The sequence below is a fragment of the Saimiri boliviensis genome, chromosome 2 (assembly GCF_048565385.1).
Source record: "Saimiri boliviensis isolate mSaiBol1 chromosome 2, mSaiBol1.pri, whole genome shotgun sequence".
Lineage (NCBI taxonomy): Eukaryota > Metazoa > Chordata > Mammalia > Primates > Cebidae > Saimiri > Saimiri boliviensis.
In genome coordinates, this window is record NC_133450.1 from 94858014 (window position 1) to 94885447 (window position 27434).

General features: G+C 39.5%; 1 protein-coding gene across 2 annotated transcripts; it reads right to left on the reverse strand.

The window, feature by feature from the left end:
* Positions 1-1999: 1999 nt before the first annotated feature.
* CDKN3 (cyclin dependent kinase inhibitor 3) lies at positions 2000-27403 on the reverse strand. Of its 2 annotated transcripts, none has more exons than XM_003930515.4 (8): positions 27305-27403; positions 24409-24491; positions 22651-22706; positions 16383-16427; positions 12893-13115; positions 9963-9994; positions 7955-8058; positions 2000-5920 (listed from the first exon to the last, which is right to left on the reverse strand). In XM_003930515.4, exons 1-8 carry the CDS (start codon positions 27311-27313, stop codon positions 5834-5836), a joined length of 639 nt encoding a protein of 212 aa, XP_003930564.1. In that variant the 5' UTR covers positions 27314-27403; the 3' UTR covers positions 2000-5833. The 2 variants fall into 2 exon arrangements, with proteins under 2 accessions (XP_003930564.1, XP_074250027.1); XM_074393926.1 differs by having other exon boundaries at positions 2000-7713.
* Between the last annotated feature and the right edge of the window lie 31 nt (positions 27404-27434).

Sequence of the window (27434 nt, forward strand, 5' to 3'; positions counted from 1 at the left end):
AGACCCTAAAACTACTAAGAGAAACATTAAATGTAGTTAGCTCATGGTTTATTAAAATCTAAGCTAAGTGCTGTACCCACTGTCCACAGAAAATGCCCTTAAGTAGCCCTACCTTACTTCTTAGAGCTTATTTTGCTTTTATATTTAATAAAAACTGTCTTAAATGTTTCCTTGTGTAGTTTATGCATAATGGTTGAGTCTGTGTTAATTCAATTTCAAATGCCACTAGTTTGTGTATGACCTGGACTCTAGATTCTCTCTTTGTTCCCTTCCCTCATTGTTTTGTGGATATCACACAGGTTAGGTAGGTAAACTTCTTCTCCCTGGAATGTTGGAATGATTTTTTTTTTTTTTTGAGATGGAGTTTCGCTCTTCCTACCCAGTCTGGAGTGCAATGGCGCGATCTCGGCTCACCACAACCTCCGCCTCCTGGGTTCAGGCAATTCTCCTGCCTCAGCCTCCTGAGTAGCTGGGATTACAGGCACGTGCCACCACGCCCAGCTAATTTTTTTGTATTTTTTAGTAGAGATGGGGTTTCACCGTGTTGACCAGGATGGTCTCGATCTCCCGACCTCGCGATCCACCCGCCTCAGCCTCCCAAAGTGCTGGGATTACAGGCTTGAGCCACCGCGCCCGGCTTGGAATGATTTTTTAACTTAACTTTTAACTTAACTGGACAATTATATTTTAGTAGTGACATCTCATGTTTCTTTGTTATGGAATAATTGATGTTTTCCCTTAGCATTAAAGTAGTTTAGTCAAGCATTTAAAAAATTAAAAAAATTTTTTTTTTGAGACGGTCTCACTGTCGTCCAGGCTGGAGTGCAGTGGTGGTATCATCGTCCACTGAAGCCTTTGCCTCCTTAGGCTCAGGCGATCCTCCCACCTCAGCCTTCCAAGTAGCTGGGACCACAGACGCAAACCAACACACCCGGGTTAATTTTTGCATTTTTAGTAGAAGCAGGGTTTTGTTACATTGCCCAGGCTGGTCTCGAACTCCTTGAAGTCAAGCAATTTACCTGCCTCAGCCTCCCATAATGCTGGGATTACAGGTTTGAGCCACTGCACCTGGCCTACTCAAGCATTTTCAATGTAGAGGCTTAAATAGCACTTGCTGTGAAAATTGAGAGATGCATATACTTTGAAAATTCAGTTGATTATTAAAGTATTTGATTAATCCATGCCACTATTTTCTCTCCATTTTCCTAAGTATTCAGGAATAAGCTATGTATTTAAGTTGAGAGAAGGATAATATGTATGCTTCTCAACTTACAATGGAGTCGTCTCCGGGTAAACCCATTTTAAGTTGAAAATGTAAGTCACAAATGCATTTAATGCACCTAACCTACCAAGCATCATAGCTTAGCCAACCTTAGACGTACTCATAACATTTATATCACAGTAATCTAACATAAAGCCTATTTTGTAATAAAGTGTTGAATATCTCAAGAAACATTGAATACTATATTGAAAGTGAAAAACAGAATGGTCGTATGAATACTTGGAACTACAGTTTCTATCAAATACATACTTCGTCCATACCATGGTAAAGCTGAAGAATCCTAAGTTGAACCATTGTAGGTTGGGGGCTATCTGTAAAAGATTTGCTAATGTAAATTTTAATGACTGTCTAAAGTTTAATAGAAATTGTGATTTTAAAGTTGTATATGGTTATAATACCAAAATCACAAAGAAGGCCAATCTATTATTTGTGTGTACTTTAAAAAAATGCCTTTCTTGCTATAACGTTTGGCATTTATTATATGAGAAAAGAAATCCCTAGGTTACTTGTGGGATATGTGATCCTCCTACCTTCCTTAATATTCTCATAAAATGTTAAGTTCTAGAAGCAGTGTATGTAGAAAAGTACAGTCAGCCCTCTGTATCTGTGGGTTCCAAATCCACTGACTCAACTGCAGATTAAAAATATTTGAAAAATAAAAAATACAAATAAAATCGATACAGTGTAATAACTACACTTCATTTACATTGCATTAGATATTATAAGTAGAGATGATTTAAAGTATACAAATACTACACCATTTTATATCAGAGACATGAGCATCCATGGATTTTGCTGTCGGGGTGGGGTAGGGGCTCCTGTAATGAATCCTGAGGATACCGAGGGATGACGGTATTAACATTGATCTTATATTACAGTCCATACTAGTGCTCTGAAGTTCCCGAACAGTGCTGGTAATTGTTTTGCAGTATTTTGTGTTGAAATTCAAGCAGTTCGTCAGCAGCATGAAGAGTACTGTGAGACAAAGTAAGACTTTTAGTCATTATATGATTTATTTTATTTTATTTTTTTTAGAGAAAGAAAAAAAGAATAAGAAGAAAAATAATAAGAGGAAGAAAGAGAAAGAGGAAGAGGGAGAGAGAATGGGGGTATTGCTTTATTGCCCGGGCTAGAATGCAGTCTAAATATGGGTATGCCTATAATTGTCCTTAATAATGGAGACATGAAAGAAAATGAGGGAAGAGAATAACAAATAAGGAGCCAACCAAGATTTTGTTTAAACTTCTAAGTTGATATGATGTGGTACTGATAAGAGTGTATATTTTGTGTATTTAAAGTGGAGAGTTCTATAAATGTTAATTACATTTACTTGTTCCAGATCTGAGTTCAAGTCCTGGATATCCTTGTTAAGTTTCTGTCTCATTGATCTGTCTAATATTAATGTTGAAGTCTCCCACTACTATTGTGTGGGAGTCTAAGTCTCTTTATTAGTCTTGTATGTCTGGGTATTCCTGTATTGGGTGCGTATATATTTAGGATCTTTAGCTCTTCTTGTTGCATTGATCCTTTTATCATTATATAATGTCCTTCTTTGCTTCTTTTGATCTTTGTTGCTTTAATGACTGTTTTATCAGAGGCAAAAATTGTAACTTCTGCTTTTTATTTATTTATTTTAGCTCTCTGGTTGGTTGGTAAATCTTTCTCCATCCCTTGTTTTGAGTCTTTGTGTATCCTTGAATATGAGATGGGTCTGGATGCAGCATACTGATGGGTTTTAGTTTTTTATCCAAATTGCCTGTCTGTCTTTGGATTGGGGGATTTAGTCAATTTAAATTTAGAATTAATAATGATATATGTGAGTTTAATACTGCCGTTTAATTTTAGCTGGCTATTTTGCCCATTAGTTGATGTGAATTCTTCATTATATTGATGCTCTTTACTTTTTGGTATTTTTTAGAAAGGCTGATACTGTTTGTTCCTTTCTATGTGTAGTGGTTCTTTCAGAAGCTCTTGTAAAGCAGGCCTGGTGGTGATGAAATCTCTTGAGTGCTTGCTTGTTCACAAAAAACTTTATTTTTCCTTCACTTATGAAGCTTAGTTTGGCTGGATGTGAAATTCTTGGTTGAAAGTTCTTTAAGGATGTTGAATATTGGTCCCCACTCTCTTCTGGCTTATAGGGTTTCTGCTGAGAGATCTGCTGTAAGTCTGATAGGCTTCCCTTTGTGAGTAACCTGACCTTTCTCTCTGGCTGCCCTTAGTATTTTCTCCTTCATTTCAACCCTGGTGAATCTTGACGATTATATGCCTTGGAGTTGCTCTTCTTGAGGAATATCTTTGTGGTGTTCTTTATATTACCTGGAGTTGAATATTATCCTGCCTTACTAGGTTAGGAAAATTTTCCTGAATAATATCCTGAAGCATATTTTCCAGCTTGGATTCATTCTCTTCGTCACATTCAGGTACACCTATCAAGCGTAGATGAGGTCTTTTCACATAGTCCCATATTTCTTGGAGACTTTGCTCGTTCCTTTTTATCCTTTTTTCTCTAAATTTGTCTTCTTGTTTTATTTCATTGAGTTGGTCTTCGACCTCTGATATCCTTTCTTCTGCTTGATCAATTCGGCTGTTAAAACTTGTGCATACTTCACGTAGTTGTATTGTTTTTCAGCTCCATCAGTTCACTTATATTCCTCTCTAAATTGTGTATTCTTGTTAACATTTCGTCAAACCTTTTTTCAAAGTTCTTAGTTTCTTTGCATTGGGTTAGAACAAGTTCTTTTAATTCACAGAAGTTTCTTATTATCCACATTTTGAAGCCTGCTTCTGTAATTGGAACACACTCGTTCTCCATCAAGCCTTGTTTTGTTGCTGATGAGAAACTGTGATCTCCTGCTGAGGGAGAGGCATTCTGATCTTGGGTATTCTCAGCCTTTTTTGGCTGTTTTCTTCCCTTCGTTGTAGATTTATCCATCTGTGGTCTTTATAATTACTGTCTTTGTAATTGGGTTTCTGAGTGGACGTCCAACTTACTGATTCTCAGCGCCGAAATCTGAGCCACCCACTGCGCGGACTAAATCAGCAGCGATAAGATTGATGGTGCTTTTCTGACTCTGCACCAAGAACCCACGCTCTGAGGCGCCGGCAAAACCATGGGAATCTCTTGGTGCGTGAGCAACAAGAATTCACGTGGAGGTGTGGCGTCCTCTCGTTCCTTGCGCTTTCCCTGGGAGCTACAATCCCGAGCTGCTCGTGATCAGCCATCTTGGATCTCTCTCCCTTTTTTTTTTTTTTTTTTTTTTTTAAGACCAGTCTCTGTTGCCCAGGCTGGAGTGCAGTGGTGTGATCTCTGCTCACTGCGACCTCTGCCTTTGCCTCCTGGGTTCAAGCGATTTTCCTGCTTCAGCTTCCCAAGTATCTGGGATTACAGGTGTGCACTACCATGCTCAACTAATTTTTGTATATTTAGTAGAGATGGGGTTTCATCATGTTGGCCAGGCTGGTCTCAAACTCCTGACCTCAAGCGATTCTCTGACCTTGGTCTCCCAGAATGCTGGGATTACAGGTGTGAGCCACCACACCCGGCCAGTCATTAAATAATTATTTAAAAATGAAATTTTGATGTGGCAAAACTGTCTTTTGAAGTGCCTATGAGTCTGCAACCTGGTGGTCATAGCCAAATGCCCATTGGTTCACACTTGTAATTACCAGTAGCCAAAAGTGCCATGGGACTACTGTAAGCCCTACTGAAACCACTGATTGATTGACTGTTAAAACAAGTGTGTCTGTTTGACACATTGTGTGATCCTTGTCTACAGCCCAAATGACTGTTTTGGGTAACTCAAAGTTGAATTTAAAGATGAAAAAAATTAGGTTTGATAGCATAGGGGAAAGTGAAGGAGTAAGAGAGTTGGAAATTGTTAATCTGTAGCTAAGTACTTTATGAAATAAATGTGAAAGGATTAAGCTCATTCCGTGTAGTTCTAGGGTGGAAAAAAAAAGCGGAGCAGCTGTCTGAACCAGTGAATTCCTCATCTCTGAAAATGTTCCAGCAGATAGTGGATACACACCCTTGGGGCTGATCCAGCACTGGGAGGGGTGATTAGAAGACACAGGATCCTTTTCAGTTCTGCAGATCTATGAAGTAAAAAGCGGAAGCAGTTTTGGGAGGAATAGACGGGGAGGGGGACATTATTTAAAAGTAAGTTTGGGCACTCATACCAATTGTCATACTTACTCCTTTGTCATATGCTACCCAGTAGTTACAAACAGTAAAAGGAAGTACAAGTGCAGTACTAAATATTAAAAAGATGTAGTCAAATATTTTTCCATATGCTTGTTTTCAGCATTACCTCCAGGTAAAATATCCCAGAGCAACCAGTTCAAAAAGGCAAATTTCATACCAATTTTCCTATCGTTCTGCTATAAGAAATGAAAGAGACACAATGAGTTTTTGTCAATAAAAGCTTTAGGAATATCTGCACATGTACATTTACATTCAAGTTGATGACACTAGCAGTTTCATTTCAATACAAATTATGCTAGAGAACTGACATTTCAGACATGGTCATATATGTGCTATTTGGAAATTCTTCATCTTGATACCGATCTTGATCGTGAATCTCTTGATGATAGATATGCAGCTAATTTGTCCCGAAACTCATGAAGATAATTGTATTGCTGAAAAAAGTAAAGATACATTGGAATACACTGTAGAAAACTAGTTATCAGTGTGGGCACAACACTAGCAGGTATCAGGAATAAAAAAAATACTTGCTAAGCACAATTCTACATCTTTTTGGGTAAGGAAGCATTTGCAGCATGGGGGAGTTTTATCTTTTAGTAAAGTCATATAGTAGTGTGAAAAACTGTTGCTCTAAAAGTCTCGAAAAATCAGAAGGTGAAATAAAATACAGATGGATGTGTTGTAAGTCTAAAATCCTTTCTCTCTTTACTTACAGGACCAAATAAAATTTAAAAAGCACATAATGGCATTATATTTGCTGATGGTTTTCCCCCCTGCTAAGTAAGAAGGACAGAGCACTTTCTGTAGCAAGTAACTGGTATATTTAAGAGAATCCATTACTTCATTTATAGAAGCCCTAGTCATCTGCTTTTTGTGATGACATAATCCACTAGGAATACTTTTCATAGACAGTATTTTTTTTTAAAACAAACTGTATCACTAATCTCAGCAGATAAGTAAAATAAAAGCCTTGAATAATTTATCTGGAGTTTTAATCGCTTCCCAGAAGATAGTCTTACTCTGTCAGTCATTTCATTTCATACTTTTATTAAGAAGTGGAAACTGCATTGGTAACATTAGCAAGCCTGTTTGCCACAGAATGCTGACGTGATAAACTGATAGTCTGTAGTAATGTGGGCTTAATTATCTGCAATATTAAAGATATGAAACATGCATATTCATATTTACATCTGACCATGGCCATGCATTTTGTTTTCAAGAGAAGAGAGATGAACATTTTGGATTTGAAGCTTTATTTATTTATTGAAACAGGTTCTTGCTCTGTTGCCCAGGCTGGAGTGCAGTGGTATGATCTTGACTCATTGCAACCTCTGCCTTTCGGGTTCACGTGATTCTTGTGCCTCAGCCTCCCAAGTAGCTGGGACTACTACAGGCGCATGCAACTACCCCTGGCTAATTTTTTAATTTGTAGCAGGGATGAGGTTTCGCTATGTTGGCCAGGGTTGTCTTGAACTCCTGCCCTTCAGCGATCCACCCAGCTCAGCCTTCCAAAGTGCTGGGATACAGGCATGATCCACCGTGCCTGGCCGCATCATTTGATTTTAACTCTAGGGGAGTTCTCTGTTTCAGACCTGTACAGTGGAGTGGATCCTGCATGGATTGTCTTGTGAATGATCTTATTTAAGCCCCAAGAATCAGGTTGCTTGGTGAATTTATCAGTAATTATAGTAATTCACTGTTAATAACACTGGATTAGACCTCTAACCCTGGGAAGATGGGCTCTCAATTCTAGGGAGCTGCCTGATAGCCAGGATTCTTCAGTGCCCACTCCTCTGATAAGTGGACTAATGCTGAGAGGGCATTCTTCCAAAAGGAAGGTGCATTAGCTTTACAGACCTACAAAATAAAGTGGAATCTGCAAAATCTTTTCAGTAACATGATTAATGCTGTATCCTTGGCATTGCTAGTGGAGTGTTTTGAAGTGTTAGGGGAACGTACACGTGGAAGATGTCCCCAGTTATCCAAGCAAAGGATAATTAGCATTGCTTTCCTTTATTTGTATTATAGTCATTCATCTATCTTTAGTAAATGTTTTGGTGACATAATAGGATCTTCCTTAGATTTTTTTTTTTTTTTTTTTTTTTTTTTAGCCAAGAATCTACTCAAGACCTATCAAGTTTATATTAATAATAACTGTCTCATTGTTCTAGGTGAGAGGATCCATTCCCAAAACTGACTGGTGCAAAAACTGAGCAGTAAGTAGATCCTGGAAAAGTAAACCAGGAAGTTCAGTGTATTCATTATCTTGTTTGAAATCCTGCGTGCCATTTTAGACTACCTGGATTATATTTACATTTAAATTTTTAAAAACTAAAAGCATAAGCAAGTGGTATTCGCATAACAGAGTGCTTTGGATTTTCATTTCACTGCCCTTTTGGTTACATATGAATCCATATTTGTAACAGCTACCCCAACCACAACCAAGCAAGCACTGCCCACCTCCTCACCTTGATGGTCTGTATCGCCCCAGATCCTCTTAGGTCGCGCAGGCTGTCTATGGCTTGCTCCGGTGATACTGTGTCAGACAGGTACAGTAGGAGACAAGCGGCCACTAATGGAACATGACAGAAAAATAATGTCATTAAATAATTATTGACAGGGTAGAGCATTTTCTATTTAATAAGACTTCTGTTGACACAGAGACTGGTGTAATTTTTCCAAATGAATTAAAAGCCTGAGACTTTTAATGTGTGTTTTTGACAGTTAAATTATGATCTTAAATGACCGTATGGTTGAATGAAAGTTTAACACTGGCTTCATTCTTTCATCCATTTTAAGTGTTCATCCATTCAGTGATTTTTAGTATATTCACAGATACGTGCAACCATCACCACAGTCAGTTTTAAAGTATTTCCTCACCTCAGAAAAAAGTGTACCCTTTTACTATCATCCTCTGCTCCCATCAGCCCCTACCCTGGGCAACCACTATCTACTTGTCTCTGTAGGTCTGCCTATTGTGAGCAATCACATCAATGGAAACATACAATATATTTGTGTGTGTGTCTGATTTCTCTTAGCATAATGTGTTCAGGTTCATACATACTGTAGCATATGTCTGTATTTAATTCCTTTTTATGATCAAATGATATTCCATTGTGTGGATATGCCACATTGTGTATATCCATTTGCCAACTGATGGACATTTAGGCTCTTTCCGTTGTTTGGCTATTATGATTAATGCTGCTATAAACATTTGTATACAAGTTTTTGGGTATATACTTTGGAGTGAAATTGCTGGGTTATATGTTAATGTTTACCTGTTTGAGGAACTACTGCTAGACTATTTTCCAAAGCAGCTGCACCATTTTACATTCCCACCAACAGTGTATGAGGGTTCGAATTTCTCTACATCATTGCCAATACTTGTTATTTTTCATTTTTTAAAATAATACCCTTCCTAATGGGTATCAAGTGGTATGCATTGTGGTTCTGATGTGTGAGCATCTTTTCATGTGCTTATTGACTGTGTGTGTATCTTGCCTGGAGAAAGGTTTATTTGGATCCTTTGCCATTTTTAAAATTATGTTGTTTGTCTTTGTTTATTATTATTATATTGAGAGAGAGGATCTCACTTTGTCATTTAGGCTGAAGTGTAGTGGCGTAAACTCGGTTCACTGGTGCCTTGACTTCTTGGGCCCAAGTAGTCCTCCAGCCTCAAACCCCCAGGGAGCTGGGGCTACAGGCATGCACCACTATACCTGGCTAATTTTTGTATTTCTTGTAGATTCGGGGTTTCACCATGTTTCACCATGTTACCCACGCTGGTCTCAAACTCCTGAGCTCAGTTGATCTGCTGCCTTGGCCTCCCAAAGTACTGAGATTACATGCATGAGTCACCACGCCCAGCCTATCTTTTTATTACTGAGTTGTAAGAGTTCTTTTTATATTCTGGATACAAAGCCTTTATCAAATATTTAGAGATTGCAAATTTTTTTCCCATTCTATGGCTTGTCTTGTCATTTTGATAGTATTCTTTGAAACACAAAAGCTTTCTATTTTGATGCCATCCATTACTAAAAAAAACAACTATTACTCCAGTATGGCATTTCATAAGCTTTTTTTTTTGTTTTTCCTAGTATGTTTTTAAAAAATTTTAAATTAACATATAGTAACTAACTTTTGTATTCATAAGTAGTTACCCATGGAAACTATTTGGAGGTACTGTATTATAACACCGACACAGGAGGAACATCAGAAAATGTTAAAAAATAAGAAAGCAGGTGTTAAGACTTGTAAATGATGTTTTGCCAGAATCCTCCAGAACAATGCTGAAAATAGCTCCCACTCCCACTCAAGCTTTCCAGGGAACACCATGCTTAGGGCCTTAAGTAATCCTTTGAGTCTTAGCAAACTTATATTGTGGTTGGTTCCATTTTAAAACAAAATGATCATACGGTCCAGAAACAGAAGTTTGCTGATTTTGAAGTTAAAAAATAATAGAAATAGATTTCTTACCAAGACAAGATCTCCCAAGTCCTCCATAACAGCTGAAAGGGAAATACAGTTTTGAAGTTTGTACATTTGATTCCATCCCCAGTTACAACTAAAGACTCACTCTTTCTGCCTTCTATTTATAACTCTAATGCCTAGCACAGTGCCTTGTGCACACAGCTTAATAAATCTTCTATTTGATGAATTCCTACTCATCTTTTAAAACCTCAAATTTCATTTCCTAAAATGCCTTTGCGCTCCTACAGAAAGGATCATTCTTCTGTGTGCTGCCTTTCCTGTCTTACTGCACTTAAATGGTAGTGTTACTTAGTTAGAAGCTCCTCGAAAGTGGGAGCTATGCCTCCTTCGGTAGTTGCAGTGTGTGGCACACAGTAGATGTAATTGGTTGAATTATGTTCCCCCAAAAGACATGCTGAAGTCCTTATCCTATAGCTGTGAGTGGGACCTTATTCAGAATTAGAGTCTTTGCAGGCATATTCAAGTTCAGAAGAATTAGAGTGGGCCCTCATCCCAGATGACTAGTGTCCTTACAAGAGGAGAACACCATGCAAAGACACAGACACGCAAGGAATGGTGTGATGACAGAAGCATAGTAGAGGGATTTGGTTGCAAGCCAAGGCCTGCCAAAGATTGATGGCCACCACCCGAACTAGGAAGAGGAATGGAAGGACTCTACTCAGGCTCAGAGGCGTGGCTCTGCTCTCACCTTAATTTCAGACTTACACGCTCTAAAAATGGAAAATAAGAAATTTCTGTTGTTTTCAGCTACCCAGTTTGTGGTACTTTTTGTTAAAATAGCCCAAGGAAACTACAAAATACAGTAGGCAAGCAGTGATCACTGATTTTATAAGGGGCGGAAAATGCCCAGGCAGAACCAGTGAGACGGCACTGGCATACAACAGGACAGTGAAAAAGTATACCCTGTGCTGAAGGATCAGCTCTATAGCTGTCTCGCAATGTGGGTCTCAAAGATGGCAGGACGGAGAGAAAGTAAACTAGTCGCTGTAGGACACCTTTAAAAGCTTTGGGACAATGAAAAATTCCAGTTGTCAGATGCTTTATTTTATGGGAGACTGAAACATTCAGCATATGCAAAGTTACCCATCCACTGTCTATCCTGTTTGTACTCCGCACAAGCATCAGAGCATTTGGGTTGCTAGAACCTGCTAGAGTCGAATTTGTTGAGTTTCACTTCACTAAACTGAGCTAGTTTGATTTCTGGAAACTTTTCAGCAGAGGCTGCTTTCATAAATTTATTTGGAAAAAAAAATCTCGAAAAGGTTCGAAAAATAGGGCCCTATACTGGAAAATATTTTTCCCGAGCTACATCTAACTATCTAATACTATTTTACCTATAGGTAAAAATAGAAACTTTGGCATCAACAACTGGATCTATTTGAAATTTAGCTTTTATAAGTAGTACCGGATGAGCGACTATGCTTTTCCATAGAGGAAGATGGGAAACAATAGCATGTAGAATGACTCAAGTTTTTTACTGCATATTCTGCAAACTATATTTCTCTGTATGTTAAAATTCAGTTTGACCACAAACAGGTATGTGTCCCCAAAGACCCTCGTACTAGTTGGTTTGCCTTCAAAACTGGCACTGTTGGCATGAGGCCTCTGGGCTATAAGTTTAAGGAGAGAAGTTGGCTGGGCTTGTCTTGTCACTAGGTGCCCTGAGACTTCATGGCTACTTGATACGATTTCTATACTTCTGACTCAAACAATGCCCTTAGGGACCTTGGGGCTTTTGAGGTCGCAAACTATTTAATACCCTACCTTGTTCCAGAAAGGATTAAGCAGGTTATTAGAATATGAAATGTACATTACGCACAGCAAAGGCCAGTTTCCTCACCATGGCTGGCTCTCTGTCGCTTTGCGTGTTTTACTCTGGTGGAGCATCTATTGTTTATTATCCACATTCGCCCCTTTGAACCTTTGCCATGCTGCTATCTGCTGCCCACAGCCACTCTCGCTGGCCTTCCTTCAAGCTGCTTTTCTTTCCTCCTCATTTTTTCCCTCTTCCTTAACCCATTTTATTTTGTTGTAAACTTCCACACCAGCAACTTGTGTTTTTATAGCCACTGACACACAATGAGAGGCCCTCTTTCAATTTGGTAGCAGAGTCATCAGATGTGATTTTCAAGTCACATTTTTAAGATTGTTCATTGCTTAGAGATAAGTTTTTTGGTAGCTAATTTGGAAAAAATGGACTTTATTCTTTTTTTTTTTTTTTTTTTTTTTTTTTTTGAGATGGGGTCTCACTGTCACCCAGGCTGGAGTGCAGTATTGTCATCTTGGCTCACTGCTACCTCTGCTTCCCAGGCTCAAGCAATTCCACCTCAGCCTCCTGTGTAGCTGGGACTACAGGTGTGTACCACCACACCTGATGTGTTCTTTTTTTTTTTTTTTTTTTTTGTTTTTTTTGCAGAGATGGGGTTTTGCCATGTTGCCCAGGCTGGTCTCAAACTCTTGAGCTCAAGAGATCCTCCCGCCACAGCCTCCCAAAGAGCTGGGATTACAGGCGCGAGCCACTGCACCTGGCCAAAAAATTGATTTTCTTGCTCTTGAAAACAACTAAGCAATTGAAAAGCTAATAAGTGAGGTGGTGGTGGTGAGGAGGGGAAAGGAGGGTCCCAAAATTGCAACTAAAGGTCTAAGACAAAAGGAAAGGAAAAGAAAAGCTTGCAACCTTGTTCTAATAATTTCCAAATCTACTCATTCATTGTCCCTCCTCTGGAAAAGTAGTAACAGCACATATTTGATGATTTACTCAGATATTGTGCTAGTGCTTTTCTAGTGCATCATTACCTTTTAATCCTTACAACAAACTATGAAGCAGGTAATAACTGAATAGGGCTACAATAATTCCAGAAATCATTTTGACTGAGACATTTCTCATGTAGTGTATGGAGAAAAGGAGAACGTACTGTATTAAGGTTTTTCGGTTATTTTTAAGGCAGATTGCAAGCTCCTCCATTATTTCACAGCAGCAGGCTATGTCAGGAGTCCCTCCATCTGCGATTGGATGATGATGGGTGATAATTCCACACTGCTGGTAGAGATCCAGAAGGTTTGGAACTCTATATTTTGACAGTTCCCCTCTGGTGCAGAAAACAAATATGTCTTGTATACCACAGCTCTTTAGTTCTTCTGCCAATAGACCAGGATACACAGAGACACACACATAGAAAACATCACACATTTAAATACCAGCAAGAGGGAGAATACGAAGTTAAGTTTCTTAAGCCAAAGTAGTACCAAATGACAATCTATAAATCTGAAGTGCTTATTGATACATCTGAATCAAAAGGCGACTAGAATTAAGCCTGATTTTACAAGTCAAAATGCCTCTTACTGAATTTCAAGATAAGTCAATTGCTGTTCTTGCAAAAATTTTTTTTGCAATAAATACTGGTTTAAAATCACTCTTAAAACACTTAATATTGAGTAGCAAACATGGTTGACTTTGTGAGAAAAAGAAAAAAAGTGCCATTAATTAAGGAATGATAGATCTATGTTCAGTTAAGGAATGACAGCACTTTTTTTTTTTTTTCCCACAAAATCAACCATGTCTGCTACTTTATCACTTAACTGTTCGCTTGACTCTGAGTATTGTACATAAAATCTCCAGCAGGGCCCTGGCACTAGAGTGCTAGCATCTCCCTCATATCTGCACTGTAACACATCCTTGTGTATTTAATTTTATTGACTAGGTCTCCAGAAAATAAAACATTAACTGTATTAAACTTATGTGAACTAGCTATTTTCATTATAATGATATGAATACTGTAGGCATTCTATACACTGGAACTTATTTATGGCAATATTCACTATAGAGCATTTGGTTTAAAATAAATAATTCTGGCTGATCTAAGTGCCCCCAACCCCAGCCCTCTCCCTGCCCCTTAAATCCAAGGACATTTAGCCATTTAAGTACAAAGTATTTTCTCATGAACTAGTCCCTGAGATATGCACTACTGTACATCTATTTGCCTCTTGTACACATTTGGTAATTTTTATTATCCAGCAATTTTCCAACTTTCTGAAAAATGGCTGAAGAGGTATCTCAGGAACTGCTGCAGGGAGATTCTAGGTCTCCCATCAAATATTTTGACCTGTTTTATGTACTAGATTCCGTTTCAGATTTCATTGCAGAAAAAAAAGTTTTTAGAAAAAAACTGGAAACCACTTTTATAGAAAATGCTAAATGAATATGGCAGTCAAAATGTACAAGACTGACTGAGCTAATGATTTAAATTACACATATTTTGCTTATGACCTAAATGTTCTCCAAATGTAAATTTCCTAGCATGGTGGGTGTATCTAAAGCAAAAAGTTTTTATAAATACTACAAGGGTTAACTATCTATTAGGGTCTTTCTTTGGTAGGTAAGGAATATAAATATTTTTTGAGACAGTGTCTTGCTCGGCCACCCAGGTTGGAGTGCAGGAATGCAATCTCATCTCAGCTCATTGCACTCCAGCCTGGGCGACAGAGCACGACTTGTGATCCAGGCACCATCTCAGCTCACTGCAGCTTTGATTTCCTGGGCTCAAGTGATGTTCCCACCTCAGCCTCCCATGTTGCTGGGACTGTAGACGCATGCCATAATGCCCGGCTAATTTTTGTATTTTTTGCAGAGACAGGGTTTTGCCTTATTGCCCAGGCTGGTCTTGAACTGAGCTCAAGCAATCTACCCGCCTCGACCTACCAAAATGCTGGGATTACAGGTGTGAGCCACCGCACCTGGCCAGGAATAAAGTTTTAATTAGCAAACTGATGTTCTAGAATAACCAGGAAAAGGTTTTAAGGTTCAAAAATTCTATACTGGTCAGAATCAAGCAATATATGCATTTTAATTTGCTGTACTTTAAGGACATTGGTAGAACTAGTAGATTTTAGACATTCCAGGCCAATCAAAATAAAATCTTTTGAAAAATCCACATTTGTGGGCTGAGCGTGGTAGCTCATGCCTGTAATCTAACACTTTGGGAGGCCGAGGTTGGGAGGTCTGGAGTTCAAGACCAGTCTGACCAACATGGAGAAACCCCATTTCTACTAAAAATACAAAATCCCAGCTACTGTAATCCCAGCTACTTGGGAGTTTGAGGCAGGACAATTGCTTGAACCTGGGAGGCAAAGATTGTGGTGAGCTGAGATGGTGCCATTGCACTCCATCCTGGGCAACAAGATCAAAACTCTGTCTCAAAAAAAAAAAAAAGAAAAGAAAATCCACATGTGTTAGTATCATGCAATATGTAAATTCTAAATTGGAGCAGATTATGAGGATTATTAGACTTGTGGCTATACTGGTATGAACATCCTTGAGCATGCAACAACCAGTTCCCACTCTGTCTTTTCCATCTAGATGCTGGCTCTCAACATTTTCCATCTAGGATTCACAATTTCACTGTTTGCTTGGATTTCCCAGCTCACACTTAATTTCTACTACCACAGTCAAGTCTGCAAGGAACAGCAAAGACCTGGGCAGAGCAATATGTCAGTTTTCTATTTATATACTTTTCCCCCACCAACTTCTACCTCAAATGCAGTTTATATGTGTAATATAACTACAACAATCAGTGAAAAGCAACTCCATGTGTAGGTAAATGCTGAGTCCTCTGTGCCCTTTCACAAATACCTCTTTACATATTAGAATAAGTCTACAGTTTGAAACTTCACAAAATATTAAAAATTTATTCTTTTTTTTTTTTTTTTTTTTTTTGAGGCGGAGTTTCGCTCTTGTTACCCAGGCTGGAGTGCAATGGCACGATCTTGGCTCACCGCAACCTCCGCCTCCTGGGCTCAGGCAATTCTCCTGCCTCAGCCTCCTGAGTAGCTGGGATTACAGGCACGTGCCACCATGCCCAGCTAATTTTTTGTATTTTTAGTAGAGACGGGGTTTCACCATGTTGACCAGGATGGTCTCGATCTCTTGACCTCGTGATCCACCCGCCTCGGCCTCCCAAAGTGCTGGGATTACAGGCTTGAGCCACCGCGCCCGGCTTTAAAAATTTATTCTTATATTAAAAATAAACTATAGTTTGTTCCTTTTGACAGAGAGATTTTCAATGTTATTTAAAAATACCCATTAGGCCTGGAATCCTAGAACTTTGGGAGGCTGAGGTGGGCAGATCACGAGGTCAGGAGTTCGAAACCAGCCTGACCAACATGGGGAAACCCTGTCTCTACTGAAAATACAAGAATTAGCTGGTGTGATGGCATGTGCCTGTAATCCCAGCTAGGAGGCTGAAGCAGGAGAATCATTTGAACCCGGTAGGCGGAGGTTGCAGTGAGCTGAGATTGCGCCATTACACTCCAGCCTGGGCAACAGAGTTAGATTCTGTATCAAACAACAACAACAACAACAAAAACCCAAAAAATCCTATTAGTGTGGTTGTGTGATATTACACCTACCTGTGTCTTTTTCAACATTTCTTCTAACATCTTTAAATTTACAACCTATAAGTAATAATAAAGCAAGAAAACAGGTCAGCTTTTGGTCATATATAACAGGTATGTTTAAACACTTACATAGATAGCTACTTTATAAAGTCATTCCACATGATCATTGGTATGTTTCAGTTCTATTTTGAATGTGAATGTCAATTTCTTCTATTTCTAGGAATATAATTACAGGGTTCGTCCTCATCAAGGATTCTGTGTTCTGTGTCTCTTCTGTAACAAGTACCTAGTTATAGTCCTCAGCCTCATTTGTACCCCAGGCCTTAAGCTTTATTAAGATGGGAAAAGCAGAACTGAAGAACTGTGACTGCAGATCTGGAAGGGATGAAAGGTAGATCTATGTTTCTTTATCTAGAGTCCACCATGAGGGCTTCCCAAAGTGTGTTCCTCAGTGCTGACCGTCTGTGAAATTTCCTTATTGCTCACTACAGAGAATGATATATAGGTGGTAAGATGCTTGTTCTAAATACATTGTTGGCATGGATATGATGAAAAGGGAACACTTTTACACTGCCGGTGGGAATGTAAACTAGTACAACCACTATGGAAAACAATGTGGAGATGCCTTAAAGAACTAAAAGCAGATCTACATTTGACCAACAATCCTGCTACTTAGGTATAAACCCAGAGGAAAAGAAATCATTATATGAAAAAATACTTGCATACACTTATATCTAGCAGCATAATTTGCAATTGCCATAATATGGAACCAGCCCAAATGCTCATCAGTCAATAGCAGATAAAGAAAATGTGAGATTCCCAGGCAAGATGGCCAAATAGGAATAGCTCTGGTCTGCAGTTCCCAGCGAGACCAGTGCAGAAGATGAGTGAGTGGCACCTGGAACACCAGCAAGACAGAACCTTTCACTCCCCTGGAAAGGGGGCTGAAGTCAGGGAGCCAAGTGGTCTTGCTCAGTGGATCCCACCGTCAATGGAGCCCAACAAGCTAAGATCCACTGGCTTGAAATTCTCTCTGCCAGCAGAGCAGTCTGAAGTCAACCTGGGACACTCAAGCTTGGTGCGGGGAGGGGTGTCTGCCATTACTAAGGCTTGAGTAAGCGGTTTTCCCCTCACAGAGTGTAAACAAAGCCACCCGGAAGTTCGAACCGGCTGCGGAACCCATCACAGCACTGCAAAGCCGCTGAAGCCAGCCTGCCTCTCTAAATTCTTCCTCTCTGGGCAGTGCAACTCTGAAAGAAAGGCAGCAGCTCCAGCCAAGGGCTTATATATAAAACTCCCACCTCGCTGGGACAGAGCTTATGGGGGAAGGGGTGGCTGTGGGCGCAGCTTCCACAGACTTAAACATTCCTGCCTGCCAGCTCTGAGAACAATAGATCACGCAGCACAGTGTTCAAGCACTCCTAAAGGACAGACTGCCTTCTCGGGTGGGTCCCTGATGCCCATGCCTCCTGACAGTGAGACACCTCCAGCAGGGGTCAACAGACACCTCATACGGGAGAGCTCTGGCTAGCATCTGGCAGGTGCCCCTCTGGGATGAAGCTTCCAGAGGAAGGAGCAGGCAGCAATCATTGCTGTTCTGCAGCCTTCGCTGGTGATACCAGGCAAACAATGTCTGCAGTGGACTTCCAGCAAACTCCAACAGACCTGAAGAAGAGGGGCCTAACTGTTAGAAGGAAAACTAACAAACAGAAAGCAACAAGCATCAACATCAACAAAAAGGACACCTACACAAAAACCCCACTGAAAGTCACCAACATCAAAGACCAAAGGTAGATAAATCCACGAAGATGAGGAAAAACCAGCACGAAAAGGCTTAAAATTCCAAAAGCCAGAATGTTTCTTCTCCTCCAAAGGATCACAAGCCCTCACCAGCATGGGAACAAAACTGGACAGAGAATGAGTCTGACAAATTGGCAGAAGTAGGCTTAAGAAGGTGGTGGTGGGGGGTAATAATAAACTCCTCTGAACTAAAGGTGCATGTTCTAACTCAATGCAAGGATGCTAAGAACCTTGATAAAAGGTTACAGAAAGTGCTAACTAGAATAACCAGTTTAGAGAAGAATATAAATGACCTGATGGAGCTGAAAAACACAGCACAAGAACTTTGTGAAGCATATACAAGTATCAATAGCAGAATCAATTCAAGTAGGAGAAAGGACATTAGAGATTGAAGAACAGCTTAATAAAATAAAGTGTGAAGATGAGATTAGAGAATAAAGAATGAGAAAGAATAAACAAAGCCTCCAAGAAATATGGGACTATGTGAAAAGACCAAACCTACGTTTGATTGGTATACCTGAAAGTGACAGGGAGAATGGACGCAAGTTGAAAAACATTCTTTAAGATATTATCCAGCGGAACTTCCCCAAACTAGCAAGACAGGCCAACATTCAAATTCAGGATATATAGAGAACATCACAAAGTTTCTCCTTGAGAAGAACAACCCCAAGACACATAATTGTCAGATTCATCAGGGTGGACATGAAAGAAAAAATATTAAGGGCAGCCAGAGAGAAAGGTTGGGTTACCCACAAAGGGAAGCCCATCAGACAAACAGTGAATCTCTCTGCAGAAACCCTACAAGCCAGAAGAGAGTGGGAGCCAATATTCAACATCCTTAAAGAAAAGAATTTTCAACCCAGAATTTCATATCCAGTCAAACTAGACTTCATAAGCAAAGGAGAAATAAAATCCTTTACAGACAAGCAAATACTGAGGGATTTTGTCACCACTAGGCCTGCCTTACAAGAGCTCCTGAAGGAAGTACTAAATATGGAAAGGAAAAACCAGTACCAGCCTCTGCAAAAACATAACAAAATGTAAAGACCATCTACACTATGAAGAAACTGCATAACTAATGGGCAAAACAACCAGCTAGCATCATAATGGTAGGATCAAATACACATATAACAATAATAACCTTAAATGTAAATGGGCTAAATTCCCCAGTTAAAGGACACAGACTGGCAAATTAGATAGAGTCAAGAACTATCGGTGCTGTATTCAGTAGACCCATCTCATGTGCAAAGACACACATAGGCTCAAAATAAAGGGATGGAGTAATATTTACCAAGCAAATGGAAAGCAGAAAACAGCAAGGGTTGCAATCCTAGTCTCTGATAAAACAGATTTTAAATCAACAAAGATCAAAAGAGACAAAGAAGGGCATTACATAATGGTAAAGGGATCAATGCAACAAGAGTGCTGACTATCCTAAATATAAGTGTACCCAATAGAGGAGCACCCAGATTCATAACACAAGCTCTTAGAGACCTACAAAGAGACTTAGACTCCCACACAATAATAGTGGGAGACTTTGACGCCCCACTGTCATTATTCAGCAGATCAACAAAACAGAAAATTAACAAGGATATTCAGGACTTGAACTCAGATCTGGACCAAGTGGACCTAATAGACATCTACATAACTCTCCACCCTAAATCAACAGAATATACTTTCTTCTTAGCACCACATCATACTTATTCTAAAACTGACCACATAATTGGAAGTAAAACACTCCTCAGCAAATTCAGATAGGAAGGGAGGAAGTCTCTGTCTCTGTTTGCAGATGACATGATTGTATATTTATAAAACCCCATTTTCATGATATTGATTCTTCATATCCATGAACATGGAATGTTTTCCCATTTGTTTGTGTCCTCTCTTATTTCCTTGAGCAGTGGTTTCTACTTCTTGAAGAAGTCCTTCATATCTCTTATAAGTTATATTCCTAGATATTTTATTCTCTTTGTAGCAATTGTGAATGAGAGTTCACTCATGATTTGTCTCTCTATCATTAGTGTATAGGAATGCTTGTGATTTTTGCACATTGATTTTGTATACTGAGACTTTGCTGAAGTTGCTTATCAGCTTAAGACACTTTTCTGCTTTCTCATGTGGGCATTTAGTGCCATAAATTTCCCTGTAAGCACTGCTTTAGCTGTGTTCCAGAGATTCTGGTCTGCTGTGTCTTTGTTCTCATTGGTTTCAAAGAACTTATTTATTTCTGCCTTAATTTTGTTATTTACCCAGTAGTCATTCAGGAGTAGGTTGCTCAGTTTCAATGTAGTTGTGCAGTTTTGAGTGAGTTTCTTAATCCTGAGTTCTAATTTGACTGCACTGTGGTTTGAGAGACTGATTGTCATACTGCCCAAAGTAATTTATAGATTCAATGTATTTCAATCAAGCTACCATTGATTTTCTTCATAGAATTAGAAAAAACTACTTTAAATTTCATATAGTCCCAAAAAAGAGCCCAGATAGCCAAGACAATCCTAAGCAAAAATAACAAAGCTGGAGGCATCATGCTACCTGACTTGAAACTATACTGCAAGGCTAGAATAACCAAAATGCATGGTACTGGTACCAAAACAGATATAAAGACCAATGGAACAAAACAGAGGCCTCAGAAATAATGTCACACATTTCTGAGCCTTTGATCTTTGAAAAACTGACAAAAGCAAGCAATGGAGAAAGGATTCCCTATTTAATAAATGATGTTGGGAAAACTGGCTAGCCATATGCAGAAAACTGAAACTGGACCCCTTCTTTATATATTACACAAAAATTAACTCAAGATGGATTAAAGACTTAAATGTAAGGCCTAAAATCATAAAAATCTTAGAAGAAAACCTAAGCAATACCATTCAGGACCTAGGCATGGACAAAGACTTCATGGCTAAAACACCAAAAGCAAAGGCAACAAAAGCCAAAATTGACAAATGGGATCTAATTAAACTAAAAAGCTTCTGCATAGCATAAGAAACTATCATTAGAGTGAACAGGCAGTCTACAGAATGGGAGAACATTTTTGTAATCTATCCGTCTGACAAAAGGGCTAATATCCAGAATCTACAAAGAACTTAAACAAATTTACAAGAAAAAAAACATACAACCCCAATATGAACAGACACTTTTCAAAAGAAGACATCTATACTGCCAATAAACTTATGAAAAAAAGCTCATCTGGTAATTAGAGAAATGCAAATCAAAACCACAATGAGATACCATCTCATGCCAGTTAGAATGGCAATCATTAAAGTCAGGAAACAACAAATGCTGGAGAGGATGTGGAGAAATAGGAACACTTTTGCACTGTTGGTGGCAGTGTGTAAATTAGTTCAACCGTTGTGGAAGACAGTGTGGCGATTCCTCAAGGATCTAGAACCAGAAATACCATTTGACCCAACAATCCCATTACTGTGTCTATATCCAAAGCATTATAAATCATTTTACCATAAAGACACATGCACATGTATGTTTACTGCAGCAGTGTTCACAATAGCAAAGACTTGAAACCAACCCAAATGCCCATCAGTGATAGCCTGAATAAAGAAAATGAGGCACATATATGCCATAGAATACTATGCAGCCATAAAAAGAATTAGTTCTTGTCCTTTGCAAGAACATGGATGAAGCTGGAAACCATCATTCTCAGTAAATCAGCACAGGAACAGAAAACCATACACCACATGTTCTCACTCATAAGTGGGAGTTGAACAATGAGAACATATGGGCACAGGGAGGGAAATATCACACACTGGGGCTGTCGGGGGGTAGGGGGCAAGAGGAGGGGTAGCAATAGGAGAAATACCTAATGTAGATGACAGGTTGATGGGTGTAGAAAACCACCATGGCATATGTATACCTACATAACAAACCTGCATGTTCTGCACATGTATCCCAGAACTTAAAAGTATAACAAAAAATAAACAGCAACAAAAAGAAAATATTTTATATATATATATAAATATTTTATATATATATATATTTTATATATATATTTTATATATTTATAAATATTTATAAAATATTTTATATATATATATATATATATATATATCATACCATGTAATACTACTCAGCCATGAAAAGGAACAAAATAATGGCATTCATAGCAACCTGGATGGAACTGGAGACTGTTATTCTAAGTGAAGTAACTTAGGAATGGAAAACCAAACATTGTATGTTGTCACTCATAATTGGGAGCTAAGTTTGGAGGACACCAAGGCATAAGAATGATACATTGGACTTTGGGGACTTGGGGGAATGGGAGGGAGGGGGATGAGGATAAAAGACTACACATTGGGTACAGTGTACACTGCTCAGGTAATGGGTGCACCAGAATCTCAGAAATCACCACTAAAGAACATATCTATGTCATGAAAAACCACCTTTTCCCCCAAAAGCGATTGTAATAAAAAATAAATTAGAAAAAATATATATGTATTGATAGGAAGTGCATGACCGTGTTACCTACCTGGAAGAGCACATAAACCAAGAAACTGAGAGCAATTCACTCGTGACAAAGGTAGCCTGAAAAGAAGAAAAATGTATCAAGTTTAGTTAAGTTTTTTTAAAAAAATGTTATAAATGGGAATTCAGTTTAATCAATACTGTTGCTTGCCACCGAATAAGGGTGTGTTAAAGTTTTACAGTAGTCACAAAATAAGAATTCATAGTTAAATATCAATATGTTGGTCTCAAAAAGGCATAGAAAGACTGAAAGTTTTAAAACAGGGACTCATTTAAAAAAATAACATTATCAATGTTTTTATTGAACTCATGAACTCCAATAACATTAAGATGTAACACAGTGAATAATGTAACACAGTGAAAGGGATACACAATTCACTTGTTTAAGGGTATTCCAAGGATGTAGTTTCCAGTAATACAGTTTTATCAAGATTAGAGTTTAGATCACTAAAGGAAGTTAAAAGATTATTTATTTAAGTCTTAAAAATGACAAGTTAGTCTGGATGTAGTGGCTCACGCCTATAATCTCAGCACGTAGAGAGGCCGAAGCAGGCGGATTGTTTGAGCCCTGGAGTTTGAGACCAGCCTGGACAACATGGTGAAACCCTATCTCTACTAAAATAAAAAAAAAAAACCAAGTTAATTTAAATTTACCTTAAAGATAATAATGCCTAGATTGCCAACAGGTAGAATACAGTATACTTACGTTATCCTGTGGTATATTACCAGAGGTAATTTGTATTAGTAATCTTAGGAAAATAAATAAAAAATGACTATCTACAATTTTCTTCCCAGCATTTATACTACATTAGTGTTTTAAGATGTTTTGGTAGAGCTTCCTTAAAAGATATAATTTCATATAATGAAAACCACAGCCTACTCATTCGTTGTTGTAATGGTTTTTGATTAAAAAGAAATAATGTCAAGAAATCGTATTCTCAGTTTACAGTACTCAGGGACAGAGGATCACCTTGTCTGCATGTCAGAAGATGATTTAGAGGAAAACGGGAGGCATCATATAAATGCCACCTGACTTTGAAAAGTAGATGAATTTTGATGTTTAATTGGGGATTTTAAGTGGAAATGAAAGGTCATGCTATTTGATGGCAGGACAAAAGACCTTTAGGACACTTTTTCTCTTCTGGCAGTAGGGATCGTGCTTTCTTAAGGAGAGAGACGATTACATTTGCAGTGATGAGAGAAAGCATTTGATTGCTCATTGTAGAGAATCTGGTATAACCATAAGTTACTTGCCAAGTTAATCTTGATTTTACATAGAAACTTTTTGTTATTGCATTGATGTGGCTTTTTATCTTAAACAGAGTCTGTTGATAGATGCATTACTGTGACATTACTTCTGTTACCTAGGATTTGACTTAATGAGAAATGACTAAACATTTCATCTCATATTTGGTATACTTTTTTTTTTGTCATAAAAGAATGAGATTTTGGTACTAAATGAGAGATTATTTCATCCTACCTCTACTTCTTACTTACTTGCTTCTACTAAGTTTTTCTCAATGTATAAAGAAGGAACAACAAAAAAAAAAGAGTCTTATTCTGTATCATAGATAATAAATGAATCATGGAGTTAGAATCATCCTAACTGGCTCTAAAGATTACAATTATATAATCAGCAGGGGATTCACTTAATATTTTCAACATGTGAACTATATTCTACTAAGATTATGATGTAACTAAATTTACATTTATGATATCAATTATGATTTTAGCTCATCATTGATCAGAAATGCTAACATACCATGATATTTGAATTGGAGTCTGTTCATCTTCAATAGGCTCTTCGTCTGATGAGTCAAACTCACTTGCTTGTATTGAACTAGGCTTCAAAACAAATGTTATGTTAAATAACTGTAAAGAATATTTTTGTAGTTTTAAGATAGCTAATCCTTGCTTAAACACACACTGAATTCGTATTTGCAATGCATTCAGCCATCAACCCAGAATATCCATATGATCAGCAATATTAATAATAAATGACTGATAATTATTTTCCTATTAATAATTATAGTACTACATAGTGGAAAGAGAGTTGGATTGGGAACCAAGAAATCTGGCTTCTGGTTTTGGTTCTGCCACTTACTGTATACTCTCTGACAAGCCAGTTTATTCTGAATCTGTTTTCCTCAACTATAAAGTGAGGAGATTTATTCATTCACAAATATTTCTTGGCTACCTTCATTTGCCAAGCTCTGGAGACGCAAAAGACCTGTAAGATAAATAGCATACCTTCAGTATGGCTGGAGAGACAGATGTGTGCATAGATTACAGAAGAAAGGTATTATGTAAGTGCTGAAATGGAAGCAGAACTACACACTGTAGGGCAGAGAAGAGAATGACCAATTATGGAGCTGGAGAAGACTTCACAGAAGAGATGCTTCAGCTGGGTTTTGAAGGAAGAGCAGAAGGTTTTTAAGAAGATAGGAAAGGCAGGGTGCAGTGGCTTACGCCTGTAATCTCAGCACTCTGGGAGGCAGAGGCGGGCGGATCACCTGAGGTCAGGAGTTTGAGACCAGCCTGGCAAACATGGCAAAACCTGGCTCTACCAAAAATCCAAAAATTAACCGGGCATGGTGGCACACACCTGTAATCTCAGCTACTTAGGACGCTGAGGCAGGAGCATCACTTGAACCTGGTAGAGGTTGCAGTGAGCCAAGAACACACCACTGCACTCCAGGCTGGACGACAGAACACGACTCCATCTCAAAAGATAGGAAAGAAATTAAGACAAGGCAAAAGGGGAAAGCGCTTGTGTACTGAGGAACTGTGATGTCAAAATACAGATGGAGTAGGGGAGATGAAGCTAGAGAAGTAGTTTTACCCACCCTTTTTCTCAAAAAATAATCAATACCTCTCCTAGTAGTTTGGTGCGGGTGGTGTACACGAACTAATCTGCCCCCAGTTTTATGAATCATTAGACTAGAGAGATTGAGATAGAGTTTGTATGCTGATCTAAGCAGTTGGAACTTAATCATGCAGCATTTTGACAGGAAGGCTTCTACACTCCCTGCTGAAATTTTAAAGGATCAAAAGAAAAAGAAAAACGAAACGGAACAAAACCCATACCCTTTTCTCACTCCCTAGTTGGAACCAATTGAAAGATAAGACATTGGAGAAGCAAATGGAGTTTTATTATTGTGTATTAAATGGAGTGTGCAGCTTAAACCTGTGGCCAAGTGGGCTTGTCCCTTGTTCACCCCAGAATTAAACAAACATATCCACCCAGTCACAGGAGGCCATGGACAGTCTGGGGCTCCTGTGTGCTACATAGTGGACCAGAAAGCACCTTCTGCAGGCAAGCAGGTAGATCCCAAGAGAGAAGGGAAGAAAAAGTTGAGATACCAGTGTTCAGTTCTTCCAAACTCGGCGATCAGATAACTCAATGGAGACAGATGGAGAAAGAGGCCAGGAGTGAAGGACGGCAGATGTCCCTCCACATAGCAACATAGGGATTAGCAACTATAACCACTTAATGCCCTTTCTAGTTCTGAAGCTATATTCTACAGCAGTCTTGGTACTGGAAGATCACAGGATGGCCAATTTAGGCTTTTTTTTTTTTTTTTTTTTTTGGCAGGGTCTCGCTCTGTTGCCCAGACTGGAGAGCAGTGGCGTTATCTCAGCTCACTTCAACCTCTGTCTCTGGGTTCAAGCTATTCTAGTGCCTCAGCCTCCGGAGTAGCTGGGACTACAGGTGCGCACCACCATGCTCGGCTAATTTTTGTATTTTTAATAGAGATGGGGTTTCACCGTGTTGGCCGGGCTGGTCTCCAACTCCTAGTCTCAAGTGATCCGCCCATCTTGGACTCCCATAGTGTTGGGATTACAGACGTGAGCCACCACGCCTGGCCCTAGGCTATGGATTTCTGTTGTTTTGACTGTATCTGAAGTATTATCATCAACTGCCCCCTAACGAAAGACTTCCAGTAGGTTGTCAACCCTGGTAGTAGGAAATACGGGTTAGGTGGGGGATCTTCAGCTCCTTGCCTGGATCTGCTTTTTCTTTTAAGCAGCTTTGATGATTCATATTTCAAATTTGTGTGACTCATTCACTATGCCTCTGCCACCCATGTTTATTAATCCTAACAGAGCTGGACGTTTCCACTTCCCCAAGCCCTGTAATTCTGAACGTCACAAGAAAAGGGCAGCATTGCCAGGTGGCCCTGGGGCATGGTGACAGCGGTGAAGTCGCCCACAAGCCGGGGCGTGGCATTCGTACTCATGGTTTCCCCAGTGGGCGCAGGGCAGCGCCCGGACACCCTTCGGGGCCGGGATATCGCGCCCACTCATCGCTGGCACTCAAGCTCCTCGGCTCGGTTTCCTCCGTACAACGGGGCTCGGTACTCTTTGGCTGGGCGGTTGGGAGGCTTATGAGACCCCGCAGGCGACAGGTGTCAGCCCACAGCAGGTGTACAGCGAATGTCCGTCTTTCCTTCGTCGGCCATCGACCCTGCTCCTTCGCAGCCATCTCTCGTGCCCGTGGGGGGCAGCGTCACCTCCCCGACCCACAGGACGGTTACGGACAGGGCTGCCAGGGCTGCCCTCCGGCTCAGGGCTGCCCTCCGGCTCAGGATCGGGTCCCCGGGAAAGCTTGCGTCCCTGCAGCCTCGCTCTTCCAAGCCCCGGCACGCCCAACTCACCGGCTTCATCGCTGGCCGCGCCACGTAGAGACCAGTGCCGCCTCCCTCCGCAGCGCCGGCGGCTCACCGGTGCCCCGCGCCGAACCCGCCCTTCCCCTTAGCTCACTGGTTCTTCCTTCTGTGATGTGGG

Bases quoted from the DNA above. Each gene is read 5' to 3' on its own strand.
- CDKN3 (XM_003930515.4), bottom strand. The intron at 16,428-22,650 runs GTAGGTAACACG...TATTACTTATAG, and splicing joins TGGTTTATGTGCTCTTCCAG to GTTGTAAATTTAAAGATGTT. The intron at 5,921-7,954 runs GTGAGGAGGTGG...TACTTTTTTCAG, and splicing joins GGGCGATACAGACCATCAAG to CAATACAATTATCTTCATGA.